The sequence below is a fragment of the Dipodomys merriami genome, unplaced genomic scaffold (assembly GCF_024711535.1).
Source record: "Dipodomys merriami isolate MVZ:Mamm:240054 unplaced genomic scaffold, mDipMer1.0.p SCAF_5, whole genome shotgun sequence".
Classification (NCBI taxonomy): Eukaryota; Metazoa; Chordata; class Mammalia; order Rodentia; family Heteromyidae; genus Dipodomys; species Dipodomys merriami.
Window position 1 is genome coordinate 3,966,248 of NW_027206068.1, and position 25,010 is coordinate 3,991,257.

Here is a 25,010-nt window from a genome sequence, read left to right on the forward strand (position 1 = left end):
CCCATTAACACTCTAGTTTTTTCCCATAGCACTATCTTGAATTTAGACTCAAGTAAAGAGTATTGTGGGTCTGATCCATGTTGACACTTAGCAAGACAAAGTATAAGTTGCCAATCATAGCTTCATTCAGTATCAGATAGACACAATCCACATTCTTTTAAGATTTTTATCATCTGGATGGAAAGGAAAGTACCTTCTTGCTGAGCCCAGACACCTGCCCTCCCTGGGGACAGTCCTTCCTGTATCTTCTTGGAAGCATGAATTGTTTCGTTCTTTGCCACCCTCACAATACCTCTCTCCTCTGTCTAGCCTTTGTACTTGTGAATTCTATTTTAAGGTACTTGTAGGCAAGAATTACATTTTCTTATTTTTAGATCTTCCTATTCTCCATTGTGAGGGTTCTGGGCGTCTGTTTCCTCACCTGTTCAGTGGGATGACAGTTTCTGGCTGGGATGCCGGTACTTTTGAGTCTTACTAAAGCCTTAGTTTCCTTCAATCTTTCAGGGCAAACTGGTTGAGACTAGGCCTGTGCTTATATAAGTACATTATAACTATGCTATATGAAAACATAACATAGTTCCAGAGTTTCTGCTAAGTTTTTTATTTCCTTCACAAGAAAGGTTTGTTTTTTTTTTTGTTTTTTTGTTTTTTTTTGGTTTGGCGAACTGAAATGATTTCTTCTGAGGAGTAGAGATTAGAACATAAGGTTAGGCAGAGGCCAGGTGATTCCCCTTGTGGAGGTGAACAGGCTGAGTGGAGGTAAGTGGATGGGAAGGATGGAAAGGGGGGTGTGCACCTTTGCTGAAGCTAACCCCCCTCACACACTTACACAAATCAACAACTTGTGTGATGAGTGAGGTGTCCCAACCAGATCACATCAATGTCCCTCACTTCATTGTGTTCTGTGTGTTTGTCTGGGGGGACTCTTACACTGCTGTGTAGTCTTCAGGTCCCTTCAAAGCAGGATCTGTGGTCTAGAAATGATGGGTGATAGGCAAAGAGAAGGATTTTGCATGCTTAAGGGTTAGATTAAAGGTTAGATTTTCCATTACCCTGGATATAACAGATTTGTGGTAAATCAAAGTTTTGAATATAAAAGCACTACTAAAAGCTCTCACTTCAGCTTGTGTATATGGTGGTGGGGATTGGTAGTGGATAAAGAAAGAGCTCAAGTGAAATGTAAGTTAAATTGGGCACCAGTGGCTCACACCTGTAATCCTAGCCACACTGGAGGTTGAGATCTGAGGATCACAGTTCAAAGCCAGCTAAGGGCAAGAAAGTCCATAAGACTCTTATCTCCAGTTAATCACAGAAAAAGCCCAAAGTGGTGCTGTGGCTCAAGTGGTAGAACACTAGCCTTGATCAAATAAATAAATAAACACAAAGGAGCTCAGGGAAAGTGCTCAAGTCAAGAATTCAAGCCCAGGACCAGCAAAAAAAGAAAGAAAAAAAGTATATAAGGTAGCTAGACTTATTTAGGGACATTATTCAGAGCCTCCGTCACCTGTCACAGAGTGGCATGCCTATTCCCTGGTATGCCTGAGTCAGATCATGAACAACATTGATTTAACAAGGAGCCAACCACTGGTCTGCACATCAGGAGTTGTGATAGGAAACTTAGGGAAAATATTAGCTTAGGACAAAAAAATGGTATGTGTCTTCATGGGTTATAAACTTAAATTACTTAAGAAAATGGTGAAGATCGGCTACACAGATCAGTGGAGGAACAGATGCCATGCTGAGAGTACAGACAGACATAATTAGGAATAATCAGGATTTTACGAAGTTTTTCAGTTTTCTCAGACAATCATCAGAGTCAGAGTTGAGGAAGGGACAGTGATTTTAGAGTGTGTCAGCATGAGAAGTGCAATCCAAACTCTTTTCTCTTTCTCCTCCCTTCCAATGTCTTTCCTTTTGCTTTCTGCTCCTCTCTTCCCTTTCTCTCCTTTTCTTTTCCTTTCCTTTCTCTACTTCTCCCTTCCTTCCCTTGTTCTTTCTTTCCAAATGTAACAGGCCCGGGAAGCCAATGCCTCCCACAAAGCCCATGACAGGAGTACCTTGTGCCCTTGGGTAATCCATTCCTGGGGTGTTTCAGGATTCATTCTGCCAGTGTTCTGTGTTTAGACTTCTTGCTTTGGTACTGTCTTGGAGTAGGCTGAGCCTCAGTCTTGGGCCTGGCCTTGCTGGACAACTCTGAGCACTAGGGGTGCATGGCAGTGTGTTGGAGGTAGACAGGATTGGGAGAGGCTGTGTTCCTGCAGAGTCTGTAGACTGTGTAGCTCAGCTCAGGTTTCTCCAGCACAGGCGTCTGCTGGGAAGCCCAAGCCCTATTTTGAGAAGTAGCCACAACGAGGTTATCAAGTGTCATATTTTCAGTAGAGAATTAAAGGCACCCAACATTTCTCCCTTAGTCCAGAAAATGTCCGTGTAGGACATCCTATCTCCATCTCCTCTGCTGTGTTTGCTGCTGGTTGCCTTGGATTATAGAATAACAGCATCCTTAGTAAGATGCCTGTTTTCATTTGTTTTAGGCAGCAGAAAGTCTTTTTTTTTTTAAACAGGAACAGAAATAAGTTTGTAAGGTGATTACTTTTGAAGCGGCAAATAAGTGGTCCAGTTATTTGTAGAATAAAAATACACAGGGGCTGGGAAGGTGGCTCAGTGGTAAAGCGCTTGCCTCGCATGCATGAGGCCCTGGGTTCGATTCCTCAGCACCACATAAGCAAAAAGGAAAAAAAGCCAGAAGTGGCGCTGTGGCTCAAGTGGTAGAGCGCTAGCCTTGAGCTGAAGAGCTGAGGGACAGCACCCAGGCCCCATGACCAGAACCAAAAAAAAAAAAAAAAAACACAAATTTGTTACAGCAGGATAGTAATGAAATCAAGTACCCAAATGCAGGCCCAGAAATAAGACCTTTCCCTTAAGACACACACATGGAACATCACGTGATGAGTGGTTTCTCTGGTCATTTCTGTGAGCCCGTGGCCCCCAGGGCAGAGAGCTAGGTTCATTTTTCTGAGAAATTCTCTGAACTCTGCTATGTTCCCATCAGTTACTGGTTGTGTGGAAAGCTGGCTAGTCAGATTTCACTGCTTTTCAGTTATGGACAAAAGTAAATAGAAATAGAGCACAGGCTTATCGGGAGCCACTGGGATGCATTTCAGAGCACAGGGCATCGTACCTAACTCTGCAGTCTTTATCTGAGAGTTCCTACTTGGTTGGTTCTTTTTTTGTTGTTTGTTTTTTTCACACTTTGCTGGAAGGAACTTGATCCACTCCTGATTCTTTCTTTCTCACTGAAGGAAAAAAGAAATAACATTGTGCTGCCCGTCAAAAGCAAATTATTATTCCTTAATATTTTCTTGCTTTATAGGTATAATGTTTCTGTTCTGCTTATGACATGTTGGCTTTTTTTGTCTCTGACTAGTTTTTCTTTTTAGAATTTCTCTATGACTTTGAGCTAAAAATCTGTACCAATTCAACCAGTGTATCTTCTAATCTAAAATCAAAGAGTCATAGACATCCATACCTGGAAATCTGTGAACAGTGAAGAAATCATTAAGTAATTGTTAATTGATTATCATTTGATGGGCAAATCATGAATTAATGTTTGTAAAATGTTATTGAAGAACTCGTTGCTTATATTTATTTTCTCCTATATCTCTAATGAACTATTTGTTGTTTGCGTAGCAATGTATTATGTAATTTATTCCTAGTGGTTGGTGTAACTACCAACTTATTTATAACACCTTAGTGAACACACAATTAACATCTATGATATTTTTGTAGATGTGACTACTAATGGCCCAAACAGCCCAGGAAGAAGTTGAATAAATATTTAGGAGAATGTCATGTAAAAATATGGTAATTATTTATTGCTACTCAAATCACAGCCCAGGCAGTCCTGGCATATTGAGGGAGACAGACTTAGCCATGATGGCTTAGCTCTGTAGCTCTTCATATAGTTCCTTCCCAGTCTCACTTCACCCATAACCAGATACATCTGCGATCTCTGGCAAAATGAAAGTAATTAGTTCTGGGATGGTAATTCTTTTCTTTGTATACTGTTCTCTTTTGGGAGGAGTAAGGGCTGCTTGCCTTTCTGACTTTGACACTGGTAAAGTGCAGTGTGCTGTACATCAGTATACCTGCAAAGACTGCAGTCTGGCCTGTCTTGGAATACATCTGAGAAGGTCCCAGAATCTTCATTTCATCATCTGCATGAATGGCCCTGTTACTTCAAAGGCAAGAAGAGCAGCCTGGTCCAAATTATAGCCCTGATCCAGTGCCCCTCAGAGACTTCCCAACACTATTGACACCCTCTGCATTTACAGCCTCTTCCAATGTGCCCTCCCTCCCTGCAACCCTTTTTTAACTAGCTTCCACAAGGGCCTCTTGCTCAACTGCACCCTGCGAGGTTCACCTACCTAAAGTTCTGCCTGCTCACATGGGCTCCTCACCAGCCACCCTCCAGCACTCAGTAGGCAGGAGCCAGGCCTCAGACACATTCTCTGCACTCCTTCCACATGGGAGCCCTTGCCATGTGCTCCTGGGCAGAGCTAGGCCAGAGGGGGAAGAGGAATGAAATGGGCAGGAAAAGCAGGAAGAGGCAAAAAAGGCAGAGATGTGAAAGTGGGTTAGAAACCTGGACAGAGGAAATAGCTCTGTGACTCAGTGATAGAATACTAGCTTTTAGCAGAAAGAGCTCAAAGACGGCTCCCAGGCCCCGAGTTCAAGCCCCATTACAGACCAAAAAGAAAAAAAAGAAAAATGAAAAAGAAACCTGGACACATAATGAAGCCTTAATAGAGATGAGCAGTGGAGGTGGATCTGCAATGAGTGCTCTTCCCTGGGATTCATTAGCACCTAGAAACCAGCAGACTGTCCAAGTCTCTAGGGGTTGTGGAAGCAGGTGGAAGCAGGTATGGATTCTGTGTGGTGAGGAAGTTTGGAGAAAGTAGGCATCTTATTAGGGACAGCTGGTAAGACAGTCTGGACTTTCTCAGTATTGTGCTGGCTGGGCCATGCCTACTTAGGAGACCAGAACTCTGGGCCTGCCAGGCAGGTAGTATCCAAAGGCGGGCGAGAGCCTGAGTTAGCCAGGTCCCTGTATTTCCAAAACTACTGTGCCCCTTTAGTTCACCTGTTTGGTAGCATCCTTCGTGTTCCTGCAAGGGTATAGTTTGGTAGAACCAAATATGTCCTAAAAGGGCTGGCAGTGTTGAGCTTCTAGGTGTCTAACCTGGGGAGGAAAACAAAGGAAATGAAATCTCCAGCAGAGGAGCTGCTTCCTGCCATGAGGAGGATAGGAAGAATTCCTGTATGCAAATTCAAGCAGTGCTTGTGTGCATACAGCTAGCTGGTTAGGTCCAGCACTCCAAGAGTAATTTAGACTTTTCAAGAACGCCTGGGCTCCTACACCAGCCAGCAGTGGCCAGCTCTGTCCCAGAAGGTGTCCACCACATTGTTAGGAGGAAGAAGCTGGGCACCCTCATTCCAAAAAGGCTCTGCTCTTCCTCCTTGCAATTCATGCCTTCTCATTTTCATTCTCTGGGTTTAGAGGGTTTGTAACTGAAAAAGGAAACCTTACAACTTCATTGCTGGGAGCACAGGGGCAAGCAACAGTGTTTAGGCAACTGGGCTCTGGGGAAGTATAGCATCAGGTGGCACTCATGAATAAATCACAGGCTAAGGCAGCACAAGAGACGGCACTTCTCCATCAGTACTGGTGGAGTACTTCCTCTCCTAAGGACTTCAATGGCTCCATAGAACAGCCCAGCTCTCCTTGCTGGGGTTAGTTGGCTGCCCATTTCTAGTCTGGGCAGGGAACAGCTTGTGATGTATGCTGACGTTGCCTGGTGGCTTGGGAATCAGTCAATTTTCTCCTGATTTATTTCATTTTGTTTTAACGTTCTTAAATGTTCAAATCTCAGTAAACTAGCACTGCCTTTTTTTTTTTTTTGAAAGAAGATAGCCTTTCTCTGTAATATTTCACAATACAGTAACTCTAGTTTTTATCTGATCCTCAAAGCTGGAGCTGCCCTGCTCAGCCCCAAGGTGGGGTATTTGAAGATAGTCAAGTGATCCACACCTTCTCCAGGCTCTTAACTGCTGGGAGTTGAGTAATAGCTGTGGGAGTTGGCTCTCAAATGTTCCTCTTTGAATATTTACGTGATGAGTGGTTAGATAGTGCTGTTCCCACCTATACTGGCTCAGTAGTTTAGGATTTGGGTGAGTTATGGATAGCTTCTGTTATTATGTCTTAGAGAATCCTATCTAGAAAGCTAATCATTTAATGTGGAATTAACTGAAAGCTTCCCCAGCCTCCAGGTCAAACAGTGAAGTTCTGTTGTGAATAGAATTTCTTCAGTTTTGCAGGTATTTGCAGCATAATTGAGCCTTTATTTTGCATCTTGAGGAGCTAGCTTCTAGTCGAACTTTAGAGATAAGAGGATTTTCTTTTCCTTTTTAATTCCCCAAAGTAAATCTGCTAATCATAATAAAAAAAATAATTGTAATTGGACACCAGTCATTGAGCCTGCTAAGTCACAGGGGCCATGCCAGAAAGTTATAGGTGTCATCTAATTTAATCTTCACTCAAATCTCTCTCTCTGGTGAGCTGTTGGGGCAACTAAGGCTCACACATTATAATCACCTGCAGGAAGACCTGCCACTTGGCACTCTCTGGGCTGATTTCACCTCACAGCTGTCTAGCTCTACTGCACAGAAAGAACCAAAGCGTGATAGATGCTTGGCAGCTCTTACACGGTATCCTTAGGCAGATTTCCCAAAGACTGTGACCCCCCTCCCTTGTCCTGAGATGCAGTTTTTTTTATGGGTAAAGTCATCTTCCTGGGTTTCCTAGGTCACCATGGGAATGATCAGCTCTATGCACAGTTTCCCCTGCAGGCTGCAAAATTTTCCTGATCGTCCCATATCCTTCATTAGAGGAACATTACCTTGAGCTTTTAAAGTGCTGATCCTAGAGAAAAAATGTTAGAGGGATTTTTATCCTGGGTCCCAGTTGGTCAGTGTGCCTTGTAGAAATCATGCATATGTGAAAGAAGTCTTGATTATCTTGGTTTTGAAGGGTGTCCATGGCTTGGGTTAGATGCTTAAAGGAGTCTTTGAGTTATAACTATTGAAGTGTCCTCAGGACTGACCTGTGTGACCTTAGCCCTGGGCATGTCCTTCTGCCTCCCTGTGACTCTACCCCTCTCATCATTTCCTGAGGAAGAACACAGATATCCCCCTCCATTGTGTCTGACCCTGTGCAACCTTAACACAGAAGAGTTATTGGGGGTTCTAATTCTATTTACATGACATATCCAAACACCACATCAGAGAAGAGGGCATGTCTCTATGATTGTGTGCCAGGAATCTCATCAAAAGGTGTTTCCTTAGTGGAATCCTCTTCTTACAGCTGCCCCAGAGGGGCACCAGCATTCTGGTTACATGTCCTGTGGTCTGAATTTCTGCCATAGCTTGCTTATGACCCCAGGGTCATTTGATTCTAAGAAGTACTTGAGGCAGTGGTTGGTGTTCTAGGTTCAGCGGCACCTGGAGTACAGTTCTAGTCTTTCTAGATATGTGATTGGAAGAAACCTGCTTAGCCTATTGGGTCCCAAGTCATCTCTGGAGATTGGGGAGAATAAACTTGCTATATGAAGGTGCTTGGAAGATTGGAGTTCATAGATTGCTTGGCATGGTAAGGGGCTCATAACTCTTAAGGAAACAAGAGCCGAAAACAGATTAATGTCAGAGTTAAATGGTGTGGGATCCAGTGCTAGACATGGGGTTGCCTTTGCCTAATACTGTACAAGCCCTGCCTGCTCTGGGATAGCATTTGGCTCCCTGGCTGATTTTCTTGGAAATTCAAATGTAGAGATGTGGTTGGTACTAAACAGCCAAACAAAACACAGGAATAGCTTGTTTGCCATTAGCTCCCTTCCAGGATGAAGCAAACCCCTGAGGAGCCTCAGGGAGAGAGGAGTGACTCTACTACTATAGTATCACAAACAGACCATGGAGCCAGGCCTGCTTCATGGGCCATCAACCCTGATGGCTGGGTCACCTGGTTCTCTCTGAGGTTCCCTGTGAGCAGCAGGTACAGTATAGCATACATCACTGCTGGTGGCAGCAAAATATCAACTTCATTGTACATTGCTCTTGGACGGTAAAATTGTTACACCTTCATGTCCCTAAGCTGATGGCTTCAACTGGAGAGATAGAAGAAAGGATAAGGAGAGGCCTTCTGATCTCTGGTCTAATGTAAGGTGTTTCTGTTCAGTCTGTAGACCTTGGTGCCATTGGACCTATCTAGTATACCTAGATGCCTGCTGTGCGGATACAATTTGGTTTTAATTCTTCTGCCTATACCCTGAGTCTGAGATTTACATTCACTGAGCCATTTCACCCATGTCTTAGCTCCTGTGATTTTCAGGGAGATTTCAAGCATTCTGAAGCTCTCAATGTGAACCTAAGCTGAGAACAGCTTAGCCCATGTGAGAATTAGTCAACCTTGTTCAGACCTAGTGGATATGTAATGGATTTACATTCACAACATTTGGAGCCGAGTATGCTAGAAATGTTTGTTAGTTACACCTTGCATTCTATACATAGTTCTTGCCAGGACACACCCAGCTCTCCCTTTGGAGAACCCAAAGGAATTTGAGCTGTGTGCTGCATGATTCACCCCTGAAGAGCCTGTTCCCTGCTGAGTGGGAGAGAGAGGAAGGAAGGGCTGATTTCTATGCCTTCCTGGCATCAGCTGGGAGCACCTGCCACTGGTATGGCAGGAGGAGCCAAGCAAGGCCCTTAGCCCCCAGGGCTTCCTCAGACTTTCACAACAATCCTGCTTTTTCTCAACTGCCCATGCTTTGTGAATCCCAGTTAGACACAGCAGCACAGTGTCTGAGCAGATCCCCTTGCTTGCTGACACACCTGAGTGAAAATGACTCTGTAAGCCACTGTGGTCCTCTCTGGGAATTTTGTATTTCTCACTATGACCGTATATGTAGAGGCAGATAGTTGTCATCAGGTAAGCCATCACTACAGACATAAAGCCACCTGATCAAAGGTGGTGTGGCTCATTCCAGGGACAGCCTCTGTCTCCTACGTGTGCCTTCTTGACTAACCCTACTCCAAAAGTCCTGGTCATTCAACAGGGCACAAGAGCGAGGCCTGTCCCTCTTGCTGGACTCGTTGTCCTGGGACGTTAACCTCTACAGGCTCAGATACTTTGCCTTCCCCTTGAGCAGCCTGGTCAGCAAAGCCAGCTGGTTGTGAGGCAAATGGTCTAAGAGGCAGAGGAGCAAGGGTGGCCAAGAACATTGATATTCCTACTAGCACTTTAGCTTTTCCACATCCTCACCAGCGCTTTTTATTTTGTTTGTAATTTTACTTTTAGTCCATCATGGTGGTGGTTTGGGACTTATATTTTCCTAGGATTTAGAAAATTAGAATTAAGAAAGAGGTAAGGGTCCTATAGTCAGCCCTGCTCTTGTCCGGGTGGAAATGGAGACTCACCTGAAATACACAGCCATAGAATGAATGGCATGTCCTGATGACCTGGACACACAGTGGCAGAAGAGATATTCTGTTGTGCAATATCCAGATGTGGCCTCAGAGCCAATGTTAACACTGTCCTCTTAAGCCTCTTGTTCTGTCATTAAGGATGGACATAAAATCGAGGAATAACATTGAGTCCCTTGACACTAAGAAGAAGCTGGACCAAGACTGGGCCATTGCTGTTTGAACCATCCCTCATATTCCACGCCTCTTGTTGGCACTAGTCAGCCTGTGGAGGTATCACACACTGCCTTGTTCACAGTGTCTTCATGGATGATCACCCCTAAATAGACTCTGAATAATGGCAACATGTCTGGGACATGTTTGTGGCTGGGGTGAGAGCCTTGGTTTCTGATGGCCAGAATTCCAGGGGCCTGCGAATGGAGACACTTCAGTCTCTCTCCAGCTATTACTCACTTCCTTCTGTACAGACTTTCCTCTATGGGGAAGATTCCCTGTTACATACCACTCAACCCATTTAAACCTAGTGGCCATTGTCCCCCCAGGTGTGTCCTTTTCTTGTTATAGTCCTCTTACTAGACTTGGGGATAGAAAATCAGAAAGAGCCAGGTCAAGCAAACACAGCCACACCTTGATCCAGGGGACTGTACAAGGAACAGTGCTGTTCACACGTAGTGACCACATTTTTAGAATGTTTCTCATCAGGAGTACGTGTTATTAAAAATGCTTTCTCTATTTTTTTCCCTGTGAACTGCTTTAGTTTTTATGTGTCTAAGGAAGACATTATCTATTAGCACTGAAGACTGCTGATATATTGATTTGAAAGACTGTAGCTTACAGATTTTTGTGAGACATGAATCCTTATAAGAATGAATTACTGACTGTTGAATTGTTGAGACTTCAATAATGAAAGGATAAAATGGTGGATACAACATGACTCTTCATGTTGTAGAATAAAGACATTCAGGTCATTGCCAAAAAAAAAAAAGAATGAATTGTTATTCAGGTGGGTGAGATCTGAGGATCACGGTCTGAAGCCAACCTAGGCAGGAACATTCGGGTGATATTTTTACCTCAAGAAGAAGAAGAAAAGCTGGAAGTGCAGCTGTTGCTCCAGTAGCAAAATGCCAGCATTGAGCAAAATAAAGCTAAGGGACAGTGTTCAGGTCCTGAGTTCAAGCCCCAGTACTAGTATAAAAAAACAAAACAAAACAAAGAAGAATTAAATACTAGAAAAGCAGGAAAACTTCATCCAGTACTCTGTATTTCATTTTCAAGGAGGAAGATGAAATCTCGTGCTCCCCCACCTCCTGGGAAACCTGCTACCTTGAGTGTCCACTGTGAACAGAACCTTCCTCGCCAGGCAGCCCTTGGCTCGCAGCAGAATCTGGTCCACATGAAGGAGGCCCTGCAGAATAGCACCCTGGACATTACTGTGGTTCTGCCCAGTGGGCTGGAGAAGCAAAGTGTGGTCAGCGGGAGGTAAGATTGTCTGATATATTGGGAGCTCCTGAGCTCCCTCAAGTGTGCAGGAGTGAAGAGGAGATGCAGAATTGTGAAATTGTTGGATTTGTCCCACCTGGAATGAGTGTGTGCTAACTGGCCCAGCTAGACTCATAGTAACCTTTAGGGGAGCTGGGACTGCACCATCTGGTTAGATGAGTTAGCAGGTATAGAGTTCCATGCATAATAAGGAGCTGACTAGTGGCTCAGGGTTGGCCCAATATTCTCAGTCTGTAGCCCACATCCTTGGCTTTGGTGCCTTTCAGCTTCCTGAATGAGCCATTCAAACGTCCAATGTCCTGTTGCAGAACTAAAGTGTACTTGGCATTTTACTTTTGTAATGAAAGCAGTTGAAGTTTAGATGAAGGGATGAACAAGATGCATGGATTTTGAACTTAAAAAAGAGGCTCAGTTTCCACATCCTCGGCTCCCACTCCTCCTCTTAGCACAAATCAGCCTGTGGAGGTGTATTACATGCTACCTTATTTACAGTGGCCATGTGGAAGTACTGGCAGGACTGCCTCCATTCATGGAACCAAGAATTCTATTTCCCATGGAGTTGCATTGTTTCCTTGATACTGATCAAAAGTACTTCACCATTGTGCTGTCTGAGCAATTTCCCACTACTCTGATTGTGAGGACTGATAACTCAGTCCATGATAAGAATATGAACAAATACATAGGAAAAAAACTAAATGAGGGAAAAGAACCCCTTATGTATGTTTACATGTTTTATGCTAGAGAATTATAGTGGAATGATCAATTATAAAAATCTTTCAAGCATAAAAAGAGATTCATAAATCCGGTACAGATGCAAGTGAAATTGTAATTTCTAGAAAACCAGGAGAATAGGAAATGACAAAAATATTTAGCTTTTAAAAAGCAATTTGCCCAAAAATTGCTAAAATGAATAATGAAAGAACTCTGGGTATGTTTGTTTTCAGACTTATATTCTAATGTGTAATGGAAGGACTTTATTATTTATTGTGAAGTATTTATTTTAAAGTATTTGAATAATACTTGAATTTAACCCATCTTTTAAAACTATTAGTTAACAAATTTGGTTAATTAATAGACTATTAACTAATTTAATTGATCACATTACTTTTGTGGGTTTTTTTTGTTGGTGATGGAGCCTGAACTCTGGGCTTGGGTGCTGTCCTTCAGCTCTTCAGCTTAGGGCTAGCGCTCTACCACTTGAGCCACAGTGCCACTTCCAGCTTTTTCTGCTTATGTGGTGCTGAGGAAATGAACCCAGGGCCTCAAGCATGCAAGGCAAGCACTCTACCACTGAGCCACCTTCCCAGCCCCTCACATTACTTTTTAAGTCAGCTAATTAATGAATGAAAACTTTAGGTGATAATTTTGGTCTGTTTTTGTGGATGTCATTGAGAATGTAACCCAGGGCTTTGAAAATGCTAGATAAGTGCTCTACCAGTAAGCCATACCCCTATCCCCCAGGAGATAATTTTTTATTATTTATTTATTTTTATTGTGAAAATACTGTACAGAAGGGTTACAATTACATGAGCAAGATAATGAGTACATTTCTTATCAAGCATTGTAGCCTCCTCCTTTGTTTCCCCTTCCCATCCCATCCTCCCCCCGTCCCCAACCCAGCCCTCCTCCCCCAGTAAAGTATAAATAAGGCCGGGCACCATGGTTCACACCTGTAATCCTACTCAGGAGGCTGAGATCTGAGGATCATGGTTCAAAGCCAGCCTGGGCAGAAAAGTCTGTGAGACTCTTATCTCCAGTAAACCACTAGAAAATCAGAAGTGGTGCTGTGGCTTAAGCAGTGGAGTGCTTGTCTTGAGCTGAAGAGTGCAGGGACCCAGGCTCAGAGTTCAAGCCCTATAACTGACAAAAAAAGTGTACATAAGTTTTCAAAATTATTTTATGGGATATGTGAAGAAAAATTTGAGTAGCATCATTCCAGACTGTTGAGTTGTGGTACACTATGTCTTGACCTGTAGAATGTAAGGCCACAGTGATCCAAATGATGCCTCCAGAGTGGCATAAAGGTTGCTCTTGGGGCCAGGAGTCCTTCTTATAGCCATCATCAAGCAGTAGGGCTCAGGTCCTTGTAACCACAACCACCCAACAGAGGAGACACCAGACTTGAAAACAGTACCTCCAAACCTTCCTAGCCTAGCTCCCAGGGTTTCTGCAGCAAGTAGTAGAGTTAGAAGAAATTTTGAGTTTATCTGTTTTACAAAGTTATTGTCATTGTAAGTAAACATTCCCCACATAGCCTTATAATTTAAGAATTGCATCATAGCTAGGTGCTAGCTAGTAATCCTGGGTACTTAGTAGGCTGAGAACTGATGGTTGAGGTTCAAAGCCAGCTTGGGCAGAAATGTCTGTGAGACTCATATTCAGTTAACCAACAAAAAGTTGATGTTTGGCTTAAGTGGTAGAATACCAGCCTTGAGGAAAAAAGCCAATCTAGAGCATGAGGCCCTGAGTTTAAGGTCCAGTACCAGTATGAAATAACAACAGCAATAACAATAACAACAACAAAATCCCAAAGAAGTACATTATATTGTTATAGTTTTAAAATGACTTTAGAATCTGCATGAAATTTCACTGGTGAATGTGTGTGTACATACACATACATGTGTACACACACAAACACACACACACACACACACACACACACACACACACACATTGTCATTCCAATCACTCTTTTTTCCTGTTAAGAAAATAACAGTGTGGATCTTGCCTTTTCCTATCCCCTATCTCTTACCTTTGTGAACCAGTGTGAATATGAATGATTTATATAATTCAGAATGATACAGCCTACTGGGTACAATGGCAAATGTTGGTTAATTCCAGCTGCTCAAACTTCTGTATCTCAAAGATATAGTCCAAGTCTCTCGATGCTTCATCACCTTTCATGAAGCTTCCTTTGAACAGCTTTGAAGAGACAGCACCTTCTTCTCTTTACTTTGTGTACCCTAATTAAAGCGATAGACCACTGGCCTTGAAGTTGCTTGCAGGGAGCTGGTACCACTGTCCTTCAGAGTTACTACATCATTTCTTCAAGAATAGCCCAGAAGTCCAAACATGTATGAACAGACATAAACTTTTATTTATGCTTCTAAATTCAAGAGAAGCTGGTTTGCAGACTGGGCCCCTAAGCATCTAATTACAAATAAGTCTTCTTTATGAGAACTTTCTACATGAGGAAGTATCCAGTTCAAGAGATGGCTGGCTGTACAGGGGAAACTGCTGCGTGTTTGGAGAATTGGTTATGTTACATTTTACACTCTTTAATAATACAGGAGCTGGCTGAAGTCAGATGACTAGATTTTGCTTAAAACAATCTCTGTACTTTTTGTCAGTGTGGTGTTCTATTTAAGCCCCGATTTAGAAAAGAATATGCTCATCCTTTCACAGACCAAAGAGGGCCTCTTTCTAAAGAGAAAGAGTAGAGTGGTGTCTTCATTTGAAAAAATACGAAGGCTGGTCTTCATTTGAAGGAAAATATCTTCAACGGAAAATCCAGTCCATAGTGGTAAACTCTCTGTGATAGAGAAGTGAATCCCAGAGCCTGGCCTTTTGTATGAGCTCCCAGAATTCCTTCACTCACCTGGGTGTCATGTCAGGTGGCCATTGTGCTGACCTGATCAGTACATACTTAGCTCCCCATACTCTCAAAGATAAGAAATGTGGGTCTGTATTGTGTTTGATAAATCCTAGAGAAGCTGAAAATAAGACCACTGTGATTCATAGAAAGAGATTTTCAATATCTATTATCTAATATTTCTTAAATGATAATTGTATAAGGAAATAATAAAGGACAAGGACAGCATGCTCTAACTAAACACAGAGCTTAATACCTCCCAGAAGATGCTGTAGTTGTTTTGAATGTGGTGATATACTAATCATACAGAGTTAGTATTTCACTTTCCTGTAATTTGATAGATTATATATGTTAAAATTTTCAATTATTTATTGATCGCAAATAAGTACTAAACATGCACATTTTGCATACTTAACCAATCCAGTCATTCTTAAAGTGGGTGCCCTGGGCCTGCAGCATTACCTGGGACCTTGTTGCAAATGTAGATTTCTGAATTAGAAATCCTTAGGATGGGGCCTAGCAAGTTTCATCAGAGCAATGAAGCCAGGAAGATTGCATGTGACACTTCCAGATTTTCCCTACGATTGTGCTCCACTAGCTTTACTAGGTTTCAGGAATATGGTCCTGAGAATGAGCCCCGATTCCCATTGGTCAGATGACACTATGGGAGGATTTGTATTCCACACAGCTCCCCAAAAATCAGCAGCAACTTTATCACCTCAGACGAGGTTCCTTTCTACCCAGGAAGGCTCAGGATCTATCAGGATGTCAAGCTTGTGACTCACAGAGAAATGCCCTCTGTTACAAGAGGGCTGTTCATTAAGTGGGCATGGTCGGATAAACATGGGGCGTGTCCTCTGGACTCTGTCCCAGTTGTGATCTGCTCTCTGGTCTCTGAGCAGGGATTTGTGACACAAGCGTTTAATTTCTTGGTCCACCTCTGTGCTAGGACTTCAGGAAGAGTCATATGTGAAACAAGACTAGTTTGTTTCTCATTGAGGTTACCGATTCATCCAGAAACAATGTTTGAAGTCCATGCACATCTATTTTGAGAATACATTTGAAAAAAAATATTTAAATTAAAAAGACCTTAACAAGTGCCCAAAAAAGCCTCAGATTCTATCTCAACATTATGAGCACGTCAAAGACATTTGGGGAACAGTAGGGTAAAGAACCTAGAAAAAAAATGGAATTGAAGACAAATGAGGAAGAAAACCTAAGAAAGAGTTCTGCTCTCATAAGCCCTCCAGCCCGGCCTGCTTGGAGGTTTGAATATGAAGTGTCCCCTAGAAGATCATTTGTTGAATGTTTGGACCCCAGCTGGTGATGTCATTTTGGAACATTCTAAAAACTTTGGGAAGTGGGATCTAGGTGAAAGAAGTTGATTATAGTGAGCATGCCTAGAAGGTGGTCCCTGGTCCTCCCTCCCTCATTCCCTCACTTTATTTCTCTCTGTCTCTGTCTCTCTCTTCTTCCTGTCCACTGTGAGGTGAACAGCCTCTTCCTCCACACAGGCCCACTGCCATGATGTTCTGCCTCACTGTGGGCCCATAATCAACAAAAGCAAGGATTATAGACTGAAGTCTCTGAACCAGTGAGCCACACTAAATCTCCTCCCCTTATATTTGACTATATGAGGTGTTTTTGTTTTTGTTTTCACAGCATCAAGAAAGGTAACTAACACACTGAGTTTAGGGGCAGTCTATTTTCTTTTATACTTGAATATAGTCAGATACTGTGAAGGAGGGGAGGAGACTTGTGGGAGGGTCTCAGGTCTCTGAAAGCATCGATGTTCCTATGGGATTGAGGCCAGGGAGGTTCCTCACATTTGTCAGCATGTTGACATACCCGATCGAATTGTCTCAGTTTCATCCCTTGTGAGATGGTGAAACAACTCTGCAGTATCTGAGGATGCTTCTTTGAAGGATCCAATGTCTTGGTGCTTGCTGAGAGCAGGATGGCATTCGGCCACATTGAGACAGGTGATCCTCTTCTTGAGCTAGGCAAGGGTCTCACTACCTGGTATCCAAATGGAAAGGTCAGCAACAATTTACTTCATTTACTTAGCAAGCACTGACCCGGGCCTGGCTGAGGGCTCAATTCCTCACAGTTAATTCACATAAGATTAAGGCTACCTTAAGGTAGGCTCTCTCCTTGCGTGAAAACTCAGGTACACAGTGGTGCCTCCAGTTGCCCAGGTTGGAGAAGCAGTACACAGTAGCACCAGAATCCCACCCTGGGCAAATTGCCCCTGCGTGCCTCCACTAACAACAGTGCTGCCTCAGAAGAGATGAGGCTAATTAAAGGGAAGCATGTGGAGAGCTGTTGATCAGGGACAGGGGCTGCTCCTTCAGAGCGTGACATGATGTGATGTGATGTGACAGGGAACTGGCCAGGGGGGGAAGGGAGGCCAGAACCAGCAGGTGGTGAGAAGTCCTAAGAGCTACCAGGCAGCCTCCTCCAGCCTGAAAAGCTTCCCACAGCCCAGTGGCCCAGTGACCTACAAAGACCTTGTGGAGAGATACACATAACACCCACTTAGGAAAGTCATTAGTCCTTTGTTCCAAGGTGGCAGGAGGCAGGTTAGAGTCTGATGGATCTGCAGAGAAAACCCTAGGGACTGTACCACAGCTGGTGCTTTTCTGTCCATTGTTGGGCAGTTGCTGCTGTGTTGCAGCCTTCTCTCTGTGTGGATTTCTCCAGTGCACCAAAAGAGCTTGAAAGAACTAGGGGGCTGCTTGAGGTCTGATGTTTTAAAATGTCAGCCAGCAACACCTCCATGGCATGTTGCTGAGCGGCAAGGGATGCAAGTCACGTGCCAAGAACTTCACGTGAGTTCCTGAAGAGTAGTGGAAAAATCATGGGTATTTTAATGGTAGGATAATATGTGTCCAGCATCTAAGTTTTAAATAAAACACAAAACACTACAGGGCAGATAGTCTACCTTAAGATGGCACCCTTGGACTCTGGACTACCTGTAGTCAGACTTGTGTCTACTCGGATCTCAGTGCAGCCACCTCCAGACTGAGGAGAGAAAGCTCAGGAAACTTATGATTTTGTATCCAGCCACTTCCCTGAAATAATTTATTAGTTTTAACAATGTTGCATGGTTATCACTGAACCTTCAGGTTAATTCACCCATATCATCACTGACAAACATAAAAAGGAATGTCTTTCTGGTATACATGCTTTTATATAACTTTCTTGTGCAGTGCTTCTGGTTAGGATTCAGTACTATACTGAATAACAGTGCTGAAAGTGAACATCCATTTCTGCCTCCAAGGAAAGCTTCCAGCTTTCCCTCAGTGAATATATTAGCTTTGTACCTTTCATAAAAGACTTTTATTATTGAAGTTCTTTCCATATCTATTATTTGGAAAGTTTTTTTAAAAATCATGAATGGATGTTGAGTCTTGTCTAATGACAAAATTCATCCATACCAAGTAGAATGATTGTGGTTTTACTTATTTTTATGACCCAATTAGTGATATATTGCATTGATGTATCTATGTTGAATTATCCTTGCATCCCAGGGATAGAAGTTATTTTTATATGCCATCTTGGGGCTTGAACCCAAGAGCTTCTGTGCTGTCCCTGAGCTTTTCTGCTCAGGCTAATGCTTTATTACTTGAGCCACAACTCCACTTTCAGCTTTATGGTGCTTAATTAGGGATAAGAGTCTCATGGACTAGTTCCTAGATTTGGACTGCAATCCTCAGCCTCCTAATAGCTAGGATTACAGGTGTGAGCCACTGGCACCCAGCTTGGTTAGGATTTTAATAAAGATTTTTCCATCCATGTTTATCAAAATATTTGGCCTGTACTTCTCTTCCGAGTTTGTCTTTAGTATCAGTGTGATGGTAGATTTACAAGATGAGTTAGAAAGTGTTTTCCATTTTCTGGAAAAGTTGTCAAAGCATTGACATTAGTCTTTGAATTTTCTGTGAGCCAAATAAATTCTAGACTTTTCTTTTTTCTTATTTTGATGGTACTGGGGTTTGAACTCAGGGCTTAGTGCTTGCTAGACAGCATTTTTACCACTTGGGCTCTGCCTCTGGCTGTTCTCTTCATTTGTGTAAGTTGAATATTTCTCACTATTTTACCTTTATTCAATTTGACTAGGTCACATTTGTCTTCCAGTTTATCCAAATTTTATGCATTATTGTTTATAATAGTACCTATCAATCAACTTTTTCATTTTATAACTTCATTTCTGTGTTAATTGAGACTTATAAATAATTGAAAAGTGTCTTGTACCTATAAGTAGGATCTTTTCTACTAACTTTAGATGATTCAATTCAGTATGCCATAGCTTTAACTAGAAATACAATTATTTTCCCAGCTATTAGAATTTTGATTCATTATTACAACTTTTTCTTTCAGTAGTCTGTTTTTTACTAGTATTGAAAATGTGAGCATATTACTATACAGTCATGTGTGAGAAATTAATGAGCTGCTGTTGTCATTCTTCATAAGAGCATCTAATTTTCTCATTTAACTGCTAGTTCATTTGTTCTGTCCTTACTTAGCTGGGCAACGGCACAGTGCCAACATTCCTAATAATTATGCTTTGTTTTCCCTTTTTCAGCCATGCAATGATGGACCTGCTTGTTGAACTCTGCCTTCAGAACCATCTGAATCCTTCCCACCATACCCTTGAGGTCCTGTCTTCAGAAACCCAACAACCTTTGAGTTTTAAGCCAAATACTTTGGTTGGGACCTTGAATGTGCACACAGTGTTTCTGAAAGAAAAAGGTTCTGAAGAGAAAGTTAAGCCTGGCCTGCCTAAGGTGCCTGAGGTCAGTGGGGGTCCCATGTGTGAGTATATACCAGGTGTTGAGGAAGGTTAGCATAGCTCTTCTTCCAATCATTACATACAGAGAGCTTTGTTATGCTCTTTATTGGGATACTAGGCAATGAGCCACCAAACTTGGTTTATTGTAAGAAACAGAGTTTCATCTGAGTGCTGGTAGTTTACATCTGTAGTCCCAGCTACGCAGGATGCTGTGATCTAAGGACCATGGTTGAAGCCAGCCCAGGCAGGAAAGTCCATGAAACTCTCATCTATAATTAACCAGCAAATAGCTACAATTGTCTGTATAGCTCAAGTGATAGAGTGCCAGCCCTGAGTGGGAAAAAAAAAAACAAGAGAGAGTGCAAAGCTCTGAGTTTAGTTCAGTCCTAGAACCCAGTACTGACACAGTTTCCATGGGCTGGGAAGGTGGCTCAGTCGTAGAACGCTTGCCTTGCATGCATGAGGCCCTGGGTTTGATTCCTCAGCACCACATAAGCAGAAAAAGCCAAAAGTGGCACTGTGGCTCAAGTGGCAGAGTGCTTGCCTTGAGCTGAAGAGCTGAGTACAGCACCCAGGCCCAGAGTTCAGGCCCCACAACTGACCAAAAAAAAATAGAAAAGGCAGTTTTTAAAAAGCTCATCTCCTATGAAAGGGTTCAGTGATGAATGAACTCTTATTTGTCTCATCCACACTAAGTCCAAAGGAGATTCTCCTTTATTCTTTTTTTTTTTTTTTTTTTTTTTTTTTTTTTGTCGGTCGTGGGGCTTGAACTCTGGGCCTGGGCGCTGTCCCTCAGCTCTTCAGCTCAAGGCGAGCGCTCTACCACTTGAGCTACAGCGCCACTTCCGGTTTTCTGGTGGTTTATTGGAGATAGGAGTCTCACGGTCTCTCCTGCCCGGGCTGGCTTTGAACCGCGATCCTCAGATCTCAGCCTCCTGAGTAGCTAGGATTACAGGCGTGAGCCACCAGCGCCCGGCTCTCCTTTATTCTTGAAATAAAATCTTAGAGGAAGAAGCAGCCTTCTTTATATCCTGTGGCCTTTCTGAAACACATGATCCCCAGGGACAGTTAACCTCAGGGAGTTCATTTGATTCCCTTTGGAGAAGCCAAGTTAAAGACATGGGTTCCATCTTCCTTCTGAATTCCACCTTGTCATGGCCTTCACACCCTACCATGAAGGCCAGGAAGATCCTTGTTACCTGTCTGTATGTGCCATGTTTATTCTTTTTGCCTTTGCAGTTTCTTAATACCATGTGGTAATTAACAAGCCTGAATTAAAGTTTACTCGGTGAAACTCAGAACATTACTGTATTTATCTGTAGTCACTGAGTCAGCATTAATCAGAGATATTATTTTTTCTTACAGATTATTATGCCTGATACTTGAAAAAATATTTCTGACTTAAATATATGTATATAGTATCTATATATAAATACATGTCAGTCCACATATGCTGTATTATTTTGTGAGTAGTCTTTTATTTATATAGATACTTTTACTTCTTAAGCAAGCACTTGATATTTTATGAGGTTGTTTTGTTTTGTTTTGTTTTGTCAATTGTGGGGCCTGAACTCTGGGCCTGGGTGCTGTCCCTCAGCTCTTTAGCTCAAGTCTAGTGCTCTACCACTTGAGCCACAGCACCACTTCTGGCCTTTTCTGCTTATGTGGTGCTGAAGAATTGAACTCAGGGCCTCAAGCATGCAAAGCAAACACTCTACCACTGAGCCACCTGAGGTTTTTAAGCCCAATTATTTCTACCATTTCCAACCTATTAAGAAAATAACAGTGACATGTTAGAGTCTGGTCAGAATGTTTGCAAAATAGTATTTATATTGGATTTTAAATGTAGAATCCTCATTCATGTCTGTATGTATCCATGTGTTGTTAGGCTGCTTTTTCATTAGTAAAGGAGATTCTAAGATACTTTTAAGATGCCTCTAATATTCTGGACATTTATTTTTCACCATTCATGATTGCCATTTTCCCTGGGACACACCAATTTTGTGAATGAATGATTAGGACCACACAAAAATCCCACCACACTCAATTCTAGAATTGGTTGTACTCTTCATGGAAGATGAACTCATAGAACTCTTTTTGTGTCTGGATCATTCTTTCAGAAATCTGTGCGTTTGGTAGTAAATTACCTGCGCACACAAAAAGCTGTCATGAGGGTGAGCCCTGAAGTGCCGCTGCAAAATATTCTGCCAGTCATTTGTGCAAAATGTGAGGTCAGCCCAGATCACGTGGTTCTGCTCAGGGACAACATTGCTGGGGAGGAGCTGGAGCTGTCCAAGTCCCTGAATGAGCTGGGGATAAAGGAACTCTACGCCTGGGACAACAGAAGAGGTGAGACCTTCCTGTATCATACACATCTTGCTGTGAAGTAACATGGCTGGAGCACAAAACCTGCTTGGCTCTCCTTACAGGTCTGTGGAACCAGCTAGAACAGGCATGTGAATTTACATGCACCTCTGACTGGTTTTATCCAGCCCTGAATGGGCTGGGAAGAAATTTGCCTTATTTTTATTCCTTGTGATTGTATGTATGCCTCTTCCTTTCTATCTCTACTCACAACTTTTACTTCTGTTTCCTTGTGAGCTTTGTTAAACAGAAGTCAAGAAAAGATTAGACCCCCTACTGCAACTTCTTGACTATATTTTCTAGAGTTTCCTTTTCAGTTGTCATTGCTGCTCCTGGGTTTCATACACGGCGGGTGCCCAAAACCATTCTCACCTGAAACTGGCCAAATTATATTTCCCGAGATCAATACCTGAAGACATCTTTAGTACCACCCCAAGCTTCCTGGTTGTGTTGCCAGTGACAGCTTATCCATGGTATGAATTTGGTACTTAGCCTGAATTTAGCACATTAGAACCATTAGTGGGGCAGCCTGAGAGTTGACATTGGTACGGAGACCAAAATATTGCCTGAGCAGGTTTTTCTGATGGATATGAAGGGCTGACTGTTTAACAGCTATCAAAGACAAATATACTCTCTGTTCCTTGGACTTAGAATTAGTAATATGGGCTTCATAAAACTCCAGCAAGTCTCATTTTAGACCTACTGCCTGTGTTACTCATTCTACAAATACATAGTCATTCAAAACAGTCCAAGTTGGTTACTGATGGCTCACACCTATAAACCTCAATACTCAGGAGGCTGAGAGGTGAAAATTGTGGTTTGAAGCCAACCTGGGCAGGAATATCTGTGTTACTCTTATCTCCAACTAACCACCAAAACTCCAGATGTGGAACTGTGCCTCAAGTGGTAGAGCACTAGCCTTGAACAGAAGGCCCTGAATTTAAGCCCTAGTACCAGCACGCACACGCACGCATACACACACACACACACACACACACACACACTTACATTTTCCTATAGCTTTTCAAATAATTTCTTCTAATAAAAATGCATTTTTCTTATTACCAAGTGTATTATGAAATTAATGATCAGAGTGACCCCTTTACAGGTTACATTTCCCCCTAAAAACCATCCCCACCTCTTCCTGGGGATTGCAAGTCCTCAGTCTCCCGTGGCATTTATTTATTCACTTGAAAGGTGCTCTGATGCTTAAGAATAATACATCTATGTTTTTAAAATTATCTTGATATGTAGGCCTTGGGAGGTTGAACCCACAACCTTGTTGTGTAGATGCTAGCCTCCCCAGTTTCCACGTTTGTGTGTGTGCATGTGTTGGGACTGGGTCTTGAACTCAGAGGATTGAGCTCTCACTTGGTTTTTTTTCATCAGGCTGGTATCTTACCACTTGAGCCAGTATCACCACTTCCACCTTTTTACTAGTCAGTGGGAGATAAAGAATCTCTCAAGTTTGTCTGCCTAGGATGGGTTTGGGTTTGAAACAGGACCCTCAACCTCCTGAGTAGCTAGGAGTATAGGCTTGAACCACAGACACCTGGCTTCCCAGTGTCTTTAAACCCCAGACAGACAATAATGGTCTCTGTAGCCACTGCACAGATATGGGTGCTGTTGGTGTATCTCAGTTTATCTCGGCTCTATGAAAATTTGTTTTATGAGAGTTTAAAAAAAAACAAAGCTTTGGTAAGACAAAAGAGAAAAAGAAGGAAAAGGGAAAGCTATGTTACCCTCCATTTGGAAATCTTGGAGGAAAGGCTTGCACAAATGAATTTCCATTACTCTACTATGCCTAGACATATCCTGAAAAGTAGTCATTCCAAACCTGCATCTGTTAAGGAGAGGCCCACAGCAAGCCCACAATGATCTGAACAACAGGACAAGAAGTTGAAGGGATCAGGAGACTGAGCACAGCTCACAGGCTGATGCATACATTGGGCAGAAGCATCCAAATACATTAGGTACAGCAAGTGAGCTGTGTTAAAGTCCTGCTGCCATTGGTGGGAATAGCTGTTCCCAAGCCCCCAAGTCCTCCCTCCCCCACCCCTTGAGCATTCATCCCCTCACACCATGGTGGAACCGCCTCCAGCTCCATGGCCAGCAGCATCCCTTTCTCTAGGACCATGCCAGTTGCCATGTCTTTGATTACTATCCCTGTTCCATACCTTCACCTCATCCTGTGAGCCTTCAAATAACCAAGAAGCATACCATATAGAGGGCTCCTCTCTCTCTTGCAGCTGACCTGCAGATCAGCGAGGGCACCCGTGGAACAGACCCGTCCATTGCTCCTGTTGACTTCCTTTAAGCCCTGCAGGTGCTGGAGAATGGGAAAGGCAGCTGGCACAAATGCTGCTGGCAGACATACCTCTTCTAGAATTCTTGCCTGTGGCAGCTTTAAGAAACACAGGCTTTGCTGCCCCCTTGTGTTTACAGTGGGCCTGGCAGCTTGAGACAGTGGAGCTTGTGGGGGCTAGGTCTGCAGGTGCACACAGTCCAGCTGAGTTCAGGACTCATCACTGCAGTCATCTCCCAGACTTCCATAGAGGCTGCTGGGTCTTTGGTCCACGTGGCCACAAGAAGTCATAGTTGATCCTCACTCTCTTGTTGTTTGCCTTTTCAGTTCTTCTGACCAAAACCCAGTCGGAGCCTTCCTTGAGCTGCCGAGGTACAGTGAGCCCACAGGCTGCACCATGCATGGCCCAGGGCAATTGTGTGCAGGATGGGAAGGAATTGAGTGTGGCTTGAGGCATCTGTGGGCGCTTGTCTGGCTATCCTAAGGTTATGGTTTAGCTCTTTGGTTTCCTGGTTGATTTAGATAAGAATACCCCTTGTGGAAGAATTTTCTGTGTGGTTCTAGTAGGTGAGAAATGAAGGATGATATTGTAGAAAACAACTTCTGCTCAGAATTTCAGGATAGAATACAGTGATACTTGGATTAAAGACATGGTTGGTGCCTTTTCCTCTCTGCCTGCCTGTACTTACCTCTTATGCTAGGTCCATCATGCATACTACAGCATTTGAGCCAAATGGGCTGTGACAAGTATGCAGATGGCTAGTCCAGATTTAGTTTTTATTTTGACATGTGCTTCTTAGAAATTTTCTTTTTATGCATGTCTGGAACGGAAAGAGATATCCATGTATTTACAAATGTGTACTTTATATAGGCATATATACATATAATAAATACACACTATATATGTGTATATATATGTGTGT

At 42.8% G+C, this 25,010-nt stretch overlaps 1 protein-coding gene across 9 annotated transcripts in view; it reads left to right on the forward strand.

Annotated features, from left to right (window-relative positions):
* Cobl (cordon-bleu WH2 repeat protein) overlaps positions 1-25,010 on the forward strand; it is a 213,354-nt gene that overhangs the window by 60,274 nt on the left and 128,070 nt on the right. For 5 of the 9 annotated variants that reach the window (XM_069995972.1, XM_069995979.1, XM_069995974.1 and 2 more), the window contains 4 exons: positions 10,807-11,010; positions 19,212-19,422; positions 21,539-21,767; positions 24,415-24,459. In XM_069995972.1, coding sequence (XP_069852073.1) covers positions 10,807-11,010; positions 19,212-19,422; positions 21,539-21,767; positions 24,415-24,459 — 689 coding nt within the window. The remainder of the gene's footprint in view (positions 1-10,806; positions 11,011-19,211; positions 19,423-21,538; positions 21,768-24,414; positions 24,460-25,010) is intronic. The other 4 variants (XM_069995973.1, XM_069995975.1, XM_069995980.1 and 1 more) reach the window with 1 other exon arrangement.